We start from the raw sequence: 9,430 nt of genomic DNA, 5'->3' as shown, positions 1-9,430 counted from the left end.
AGCCCATAATAGAAAAACTGTAAAAAAAAGGCAGTAGATTTTACATTCTCATTTCAGACATCCTACTGATGGACATTAATCTTACTCTGCCATTGGTTCATCCAGAGTAACTAAACTTCCACCAGTTCTTGGAGAGTTTATACCCTAAAAGACTGCCATAGAAATGAAAACATAGGTATGGCTTCCCAGAACAAACTGCGACTCCCCCCCCTGCTTGTTAGGGACACCAGATATATTGAAAATGGTTATCCAAATTGGAGATACTTTTTCACTTACCATTTCTAGTATGGACATCTATTCACTAAAATGGAATTGTACGAAAATGTTCTCTCTAGGCATTGTTATTATAAATTGTCCACTAGTTTACATAAATCCCATTCCATTGAATTCTTCTCATTTATTCATCACTTATATTCAACAACGTTTCTTATATATTTTCATTCAATAATCAATTGGCAGGATTGGTAAGTTGTTACTCAGTTGTCATATGCTAAGCTACGATCATCACGTGTTTTGTGGTGATCCCGCTCTTTCAATTTGCCAAATTGCAATCATATGTTTCATGCAATTACTTCAAAACTTGTCACTTTTAATTTTTTCTTGGAACACATTTTCAGCCATGAAAATGAAACAGTTGATAAGAATACTTCAATCATTTCATCAGAAAACTCACATTTATTTATGTAATGGATTTGCTTCATGAAGTAGTGCAGATAGTAAAAGTGCTATCAATTTACATACAGCGTTCCCTTACTTTTTAGAGGTCTGGCAATTCCATAAATACACTTTGGGACCGATTGCGATGTGGGCAGGAAGGGATACGACCGTCGGTCAGAGCCCTCCTCCCACATCATATTCACTGGTTCGGACTCCTTTACGAATGAGCCATTTTGATGGGCTCGGTTGGAAGGGAATCCAGACCAGTCTTCCGAATGGCTTTCGACGGAAAGGCCTACAGTAATCCCCCAGCCGCCTCTTTTTGGTTGAGGGATTACCATGGATTTTTCCACTGCCGTTTTGTGCTAGACTTTCCGGCACAAAAAGGCAGTGAGAAACAGCAGGGACCCCATGGGTGCAAGGCTACCGAATGGCGGCCCCTGCACCCGGTGGCAGGCAACCAGAGGTGCCTGCTTCGGGTGCAGGGATGAACTGCACCTTAGCATTTTGCTATGAGAGCATGCATTCCATTCAGAATGCATGCTCCCATAGCAAAGTTTCGGATTGCAACCAAACAGGATTCGGTTGCATTCTAATTACTGGAATGGGATTGACGACTGGAGGTTGTTCGGTTCCAGTTCCAGAACGATGTCGGATGGACTCTGGTCTGTCCAGCATCAGAATCAGCACTTTTGTTGGAGAAAATTCTGCCCCCTTCATGCCACCTCGGTGAATCAATCAAAACCCAGTGGATTATCCACCACTGCCTTGAAAGAGGAGGGACATGGAAAATAGACAAGGCACCACCCAAATTCTAAATCAGGCCCCTAATGTTCCACTGGTCTCCGTCCCAAAACAAAATAGCTGGCATAATAATCTGAAATATGGTTTGTGGAGTGATCAGTTTTCGGCTTCACCTCCATCTTTACTATTTCAAAACCAGCATCTATGAATGCCTTCTCTACATCTTCTTGCCTTATATACAAGACGGGGATTCTGGACTGCCCTACATAGTAAAAAGAACCGTGTAGCCCACTGCTGATTACCAAGTAACCCCCTGGTTTTAAGATTGTCCTGAACGTTTTCAGCACCTCGCAGTAGCTTTTTACATCTCTGCATGCAGATTCTAGGCAACGTATGCCCATCACACAATCTGCTGGAGAAGGAGTGACTGGATCCAGAGGATTAGCCTTCAACACATCACATTTCTGAACTTGCTTGATTATTCTTCTCAACTTCTGTTCCTTCTCCATCCACTTTGCACTAAAATAAACATATTACACATTAAAAACATCACAGGAATACAAAATCTAGACAGTTCAAAGAGTACACCAATTGTTATTCTCCTTGGCGTTGTTAAACCAGTGGTCACCAGAAACAGCGCCCTTCAAAATTTCTTCACATTCATTTAAATAGCAATACTACTCCATTGTTGTCTTTTCTATCATGATCCCCAGCAATTTTCTTAGACCAGTTTAACGTGATACCTATATATATATATAACTTTAAATCAAAGAAAATGCTACATTCAGTGCTGACATTTTTATTTGACAAAAATTCTTAGGGTCTTATTTATGAGAGACCTGCATCGCATAAGGTGGTACATGCATGACGCAGGGCTCTCATTTCGATTTATGAAGCCACACAAAGTCTTTGAGCATCCATTGGGAGCGTGGCTTTGAGTAAACTCATAAATCATTGTGGTGGGTTTTACTACGCAACACCCATGGCTTTTGACCCTGGCCCAGATTTACAAAGTGATGTAAACTTGGGGAAGCGCTAAATCCAAATGCCTCCCGAGGTAAGGAGTAACGAGGAGCAATATGTTCATTTCTCCTAGTTTTCTCATCCCTCTATGTGTGCTTTGTTCTGCATCTCCCACAGAAAGAGGAAGACAAATCTTAGGATTCTTTGTGTGCAGTTAGATGCCCCTTCCTGCTCAAAAACACTTCTGCATGCAATAAAGGCACCCTTGCACCCAAAGGCGTCATTTATGGGTCACCACGCATGGCAGTTGCGACCCCAAGTTTGCCCCTTGCTACCCCTAGCACTGCATTTGCAACTCCTGGCCTTTGAGGTGGCAAAATCAGGGGCATATATAGAAGGACTTAACACCACCAGATCATCACTTTTTAGAACGTTGTGGTTGCATTAAGTCCAACTCATTATTTAAAAGGTGTCTTTTAGCCACATGACATGGCTTAACGCCACCTTGTAAATAAGGCCCCCTTTCGCGCTCTTCTTAGTGTGAAATGGGCGGGCAATGGGTGTCGTGGAGGGCATTCCACCGGATCTCAGAAGAAGCCAAGTTCCATTTAAGCATAACATTTTATTAACATATGTAGCATCTCAAATGATTACTTTAATAACCAGAATGCTTAAATAATATTGGCCAACAAGTGTTTGGGTTAAGTGCTTTGGCTTTGTATATGACACCGTGAATCGTTCTTTAATGTGATTCTTTAAAAAAAAGCTAATTACTTTTCTGGCATAGCATTCACTAGAGTTCCCATATTTAACAAAGTATTTATTTTGCCTTCACTTAGGATAGGGTACTAAAACTGTAAAAAGACAATGCTGACTACATTACGAGCAAAGCACCGGTGGAGTCGAAATAGGTAAAAGTTGTTTACATGCTTCTAAACATGCTGAGATCTATCCTCTGCATGTTGGGTAGAACTGCCATATTGAGAATTTCCTCCTGCATTAGATATTTCCAGTGCAGGACATTCTGCTAGCAGTGATGGACATTGGAAGATTGACTACTGGAGTTTTATTCCCAAATTGATTCTTTCCACGACTAAACAATCCACTGGATTGGACAAAGTGCTGCTACATTGTTGAATAAGTCTAAATCCAGTCGATTAACCACAACTGCCGTGATCAAAGAGGACTATGCCCCTGTACCACAAGACCAGTACTAGTACTATGGTGCAGAGTGATCTGCTTAACTGGCCACAACATCACCAGAAATCTTCTGACTACATTTTAGGGCATGAGGACCAGGCCCTCATGTCCTGTGTTAGAAAAAAATAATATGAAGCCTGGCCAACTTTCTCTTTTCGGGGAATCCCAGAGGGAACCCCCTGGGACCAAAACAATGAAATTGTGCTGTGGATCCCAAGGTACTTCTGCAGGACCCAGCGAGAACCCCCATGTGGTCTGGTGGTAGTACAGTGGGGTACCTTGGGACTGTACAAGCATTAAGAAGTGAATCCTACACTGTCCCACAGTACTTTGGTATGCAGTTTGTTGTGAAAACAAAATATTTGAAAATGTATGGTAGGTGTCAAAGGAGGGTTGCACCACTATGGGGGGTTGGCCAGTAATAGGTGTTTTACTGGCACAGAGGCTCTATTTCCAGAAATTAAACCTCAATTGGAAGCAGTTCCAGATGTGAATGTAGCAGGTGCCCCCATTGAAGCCCCACTTCTGTAAATGTCAAAACCCTACAGAGATAGAAATGTAGCTAAAGTAGGAAATACATAATGAAGCAATGCCTATTGTGGTGCTTTGATGCAATATTGGAGTTCTGTAACCCTTTCTACAAACACCGCCACAATCCGGAGATGGCATTTTAGAATCAAAAGGCACATTTTTATGTTCTGTGTCCCCTGAGTAATCGACTTTGCGGACAAATGGGGGACAGATTCCCTCTATCTATAATATATCACTTGCATGGAGATGAGAAATATGCATGACATGTCCCCCCTGTGATGGTATGGCCTGGATAAGCTAGCTATGCTGACACATTTTTAGGCATGGGCAAAGTGGGCAATAGCCCATGGGATCCACCTTCCAAGGGCCCCCCCGGGAAAGTAAACTTTATCTCTCTCCATCTCAGCTCTGTCTATTTTTATATTTGAACCTCCCCTCATCTCTCTTCCCTACCTCTTCCTCTGTTTCTCTTTACCCAATGAAATATTAATGATTATTTAGTGGTCCTCAGAAAGACATACTTCAACTGTTTTTTGCCTAAAACCCGTTTTCGAATGTTTAGCAGCAGGTGGGCTACAATTAACACAAATATTTTAAAAGAAATAGTTATTTAAAAAATACAAATACATTAGTTTAAAGTACAGCAACACTTGAAAGTCTGAGTTAATAAAATGCAACTTAAATCTTTATATATTATGTTTCTTATACATGTGTCCCCTCATTATGTACTTTTGTATCTATATGTTTATTAGTTTACTCCTACTGTGTGAAAAAAAACATTTGACTCGCTCCGATGCACAACCCTATGTTTCATCCTATATCTCTCTCAATATATTCTCTACTTCCAACTCTCTGACTCCTCCCAAGCCTCATTCTACTGCTATGATCTAAAAAATAACCCTTTCTAGACTCTTCCCTCCTCTATTCCTCCTTGGATCACACCAAACCTCATTTTACTATATTGATGTCTCAAACAACCCTTTCTAATTTCTTATTTCATGTATACCTCCTTTGACTCATCAGTAAACCTTATTTTACTACTATGATCTCCCTAATCCATTTCTAGAGACTCTTCCCAACTCCATCTCTGTTTTTACTCATCCCAAACCTCATTTTACTACTATACTATCCCAATAAAAGCTTTCTAGACTCTTCCCTTTTCTATCCCTCCATTATCCTTTTCCTTCAAACTAACAGACTCATATGTCCACCACTCAAATTTACTCCTATTTCCCGATACTAAGCCGCAACAAATCCCTTTTGGGTTCCAGAGTTGCGTGCTACTTGCCGAAAAGCGCATTGAGGCCTCGTCAGGGGCAGTAAGCACTATGTAAATACTAGTTCAATTAATATAGATATTAAACTAGGCTGGCGCCAAGACACAACCTTGTATGACCCAGATATTTATGCTAAAGCTTTAAGTGATTTCACCTCTTAGACCGTAGCTCATGAATGAACTATTATTGATATATTTTTGCATAATAGCCGAACGCTAGTTTTACTGGGCAGTCCAGGTCTAGTATTGCTTACCCGAGAAGCTAGAGACTAACAGTATCAAAATCATTTTTTAAATCTATGAAAGTCAGCTATAATTTTAACTTTTTGATACTGGCATACTTCAAACCAATTTTAAATAGCTGCATTGCTTGTTCAATTGTTTCTTGCCTCTTCTGGAGCTTGCCTTTGATGCGTTGATGATCCCAATGTAGCTTAGCCAATCTTCTAGGCGAGTATACAGAAGCTTGGCATATATCTTCCTTCCTCCATCGAGAAAGGAGAGTGGGCGATAATTAGATGGATCATCCCAAGGTCCTTTCTTCAGTAAAGGGACAATTATTGCCAATTCCCATGATGCCTGTACCCTCTCCTGGAACCATTTCACTTTATAAACAGTGTGTGGTATCTAGCTTTCTTCTCTAGTCTGTCCTTTCTTTGTGTTCTGTACTTTGCTGCTCAGCCAGTCTCTGTGATGTCATGGAATGTTCCCTCTGTATATGTTTAAGTGTATCTGTCAGTTTATGCTGGAGGCTGAGCAGCAGGGTTGCTGCTCCCAGTGAGGCTTACGATGCTGTATCTTATTACTTGGACATTTATGCTGATTATCCTGCACCAACTCCGGTAACATCTACTCAAGAATAAACCTGGAACTTGGATACAGCTACTACAGAGTCATCTTGTTTTGATTGAATTTCACACAGTGGTTAAAATAGGTACCCATGAAGAAATCTCTATTCTGTACCGGTCCTCTGGGATCCAGTCAGAACCTATGACCTTGTTTTGATTCTGGCTAAAATTGCTAGGTGAACTTCTCTTTCAGACAATTAATTAATAATTGATTTACTTTCTAATGTACTCAGTGGTATAACACTTCGGATCTCCTCCGTAAGATATTCTTTGTTCAGTCGTACATTATTCCCCAGTATTATTCCCTCAGTCCTAGGGTTTCTTTGACTTGGAAGACAGTATAATGTTGCAAATTAGTATAACCAGGAGGCAGCCATAATAAAACTCTCCAGCTGTCTTGGAATACTCTCCCAGAAATGCTTAGTGCTTTTGCTTCTGAGTGCTCCCATGATTTCTGCCAGGCCTTTAATTGTACTTGGCTTTTATATTTAACACCTTCTGTGCGCCGGACAGCCGGGAGCCGTCCGACGTCACGGTGGGCATGTGCGTCGGACGGCTCCCAGCCGTCCTAGCACCCACCCACGGGGAAGCGCTGGCACTCCCCCCGTGGGCCACCTTTATGGTGCCCCCGCCGGGGATGGCAGGTGCCCCCACCAGGGATGGCAGAGTGGCGCGCTGACATCATTAAGGGATTCCCAACGCGCTGGAAGCCATATGCTTCCAGCGCGTTGGAGAACAAGGAGGTGAGTTTCTCCTCATGGGAGGGGGGATTTAAAAAAAGAGGCATCAGGGGAATTTAAAGGGTTTTGCTTTCCCCTGATGACTCTTTTGAGCATTCCTGCTGCTCGATCATGCGATCGAGCAGCAGAAATTCCCACTAGACACCAGGGATTTCTTTTTTTAAATTAAACTGATTACCTGTTTGTGGGGAGCGGCCCCTTGGGCAAGGGTCGCTCCCCTGTTTGGGGGCAATTTGATTTGGCTGTGACTGCCCCCCTAGCGGGGTAGATCACGCAAATTTTTAAAATTAAAGTGGCCCACTAGACCACCAGGGATACATTTAAGGGGGGTGGCCCCTTGGGCAAGGGCCGCTTCCCCTTTGGGGAATTGTTTTTGGCTGTCTGCCCCCTGGGGGGGACAGAGCTCACCATTTTTATTTATTTAGTGGCCCACTAGACAACCCGGGAAAGATTTGTGGGGAGTTGCCCCTTGGGCAAGGGTCACTCCCCCTTGGGGGCAATGTTTTTGGATGTCTGCATCCCCCTAGGGGAGCAGATCTCACCATTTTTGTTTATGTAGTTGCCCACTAGACCACCAGGGATTAATTTGTGGGGAGTGGCCCCTTGGGGAAGGATCACTCCCCCTTGGGGGCAATGTTTTTGGCTGTCTGCACTCCTCTAGGGGGCAGATCTTACCATTTTTTATATAGTGGCCCACTAGACCACCAGGTATTATTATGTGGGGAGTGGTTCCTTGGGCAAGGGTTGCTCCCCCTTTGGGGCAATGTTTTTAGCTGTCTGCCCCCTCGGACGGGGGCAGATATTGCAAATTTTTTTTTTATTTAGTGGCCCACTAGACCACCAGTGATTATTTTGTGGGGAGTGGCCCCTTGGGCAAGGGTCGCTCCCGCTAGGGGGTAATGTTTTTGGCTGTCTGTCCCCCCCCAGTGGGGCAGATCTCGCCATTTTTTATTTAGTGTCCCACTAGACCACTAGGGATTAATTTGTGGGGAGTGGCCCCTTGGTCAAGGGTGGCTCCCCCTTGGGGGTAATGTTTTTGGCTGGGGGGCAGATCTCGCCATTTTTTTTTGTAGTGGCCCACTAGACCACCAGGGATTCATTTGTGGAGAGTGGCCCCTTGTACAAGGGTTGCTCCCCTTTGGGGCAATGTTTTTGGCTGTCTGCCCCATGGATCTTGCCATTTTTAAACAAAAATTGGGCCCACTACACCATCAGGGATTTATTTGTGGGGAGTGGCCCCTTGGGCAAGGGTCGCTCCCCTTTGGGGAGCATTAATTTGGCTGTTTCTGCCCCCCTGGGTGGGAGATCGGCTGTCTTTTTTTAATATGGCCACCAGGCCACCAGGGAATATTTTTTGTTATGTTGGGGAGCAGCCCCTTGGGCAAGGATAGCTCCCCTTTATGGGAGAATGATTGGGGCCATTTCTGCCCTCTTTGGGTGGCAGATCAGCAGTATGTTTTTATGCCCATCTTCCCGGGGCAGAAGTCACCAGACACCAGGGTTTTTTAAATTTTGGTGTTAGGGAGTGGCCTCTTGGGCAAGTGTTGCTCCCCTTTTACGGGGGTGAATATTTTATTTATATTGTTAGGCCCACCTACCCCTTAGCTTGGTTGGTGGATTGTGTGTGGACTGGTGCATTATTTGCATATGTGATTGTAATGTTTATTCTCCTTTTTATTCTAGTGTAAAGCTTTTGATTCTTGTTTGTGGTTTTGGCAGTGGTTGTTCTGCAGTTTTGCGTAATTGCATTTATTTGGTAAGAAAAACATTTTTGTTGTGTTTACTCCAAATGAATATTATTGTCATGCATGAATGAATTTTTTTGTAAGTGGTGTCATAATGGCAGCATATTTAGTTTGTGTTCTGAGCATGAAATTCTTTGCGATGTGTTTTGCATTGTCTTATGTGTAATTTTCTTTTTTCTTTTTCTTTTTTAGTGGGATATTGTTGATCCTTACTGTGTCTGTGCAGAGTAGGTGGTGGTGAGTCTAGCTGCTTCTGTCAAGTGAGTGGTTTAGTTTGGGAGTATATAGGTCTTTGTGATAAAGACACAGTTTTTTTATTGCTTATTTTACAAATTGTTTGTTGTTGTTGACTTGTTTGACAAGTTACCTTTATTAGTAAGGATTATGGTTAGCCGTAGAATTTCTGCTCAGTAGGTGGTTGGTATGCTTTTGGAATTTTCCTCTGAGCAGGATTATGAGACTGACAGTGCGTCTGAGGGAGAGGAGGCAGTGCAAGATTTTGGCAGTGAGTTTTCTGTCGATCAGGAATCATCTGATGATGAACCTACTCTCAGTGCAGATGAAGCTACTCTCAGTGCGGATGTAGTGCCTGTTTTAGAGGAGGACACTGATGTATCGATGGTGCCACAAGAGACATCTGTTTTGCAGCTTGAGGCTGCAAGACTTCCTACTGGAAGTCCTGGACTCTGGGTTGATCCAAACATGGTGCAGCCGGTGTTACCTGTC

General features: G+C 43.1%; 1 protein-coding gene across 1 annotated transcript in view; it reads right to left on the bottom strand.

The window, feature by feature from the left end:
* Nucleotides 1–382: 382 nt before the first annotated feature.
* The window catches only part of LOC146856915 (nicotinamide N-methyltransferase-like), a 106,071-nt gene continuing 97,023 nt past the window's right edge, over nt 383–9,430 (bottom strand). The window contains exon 3 of the mRNA XM_085647382.1: nt 383–1,920. Within this exon, the coding sequence (XP_085503508.1) occupies nt 1,485–1,920 (436 nt within the window). The 3' untranslated portion in view covers nt 383–1,484. The remainder of the gene's footprint in view (nt 1,921–9,430) is intronic.

The sequence above is a fragment of the Triturus cristatus genome, chromosome 3_2, assembly GCF_964204655.1.
Source record: "Triturus cristatus chromosome 3_2, aTriCri1.1, whole genome shotgun sequence".
Classification (NCBI taxonomy): domain Eukaryota; kingdom Metazoa; phylum Chordata; class Amphibia; order Caudata; family Salamandridae; genus Triturus; species Triturus cristatus.
Note: the sequence above shows the minus strand (reverse complement) of the source record. Positions and strands in the feature narration are given on the sequence as shown.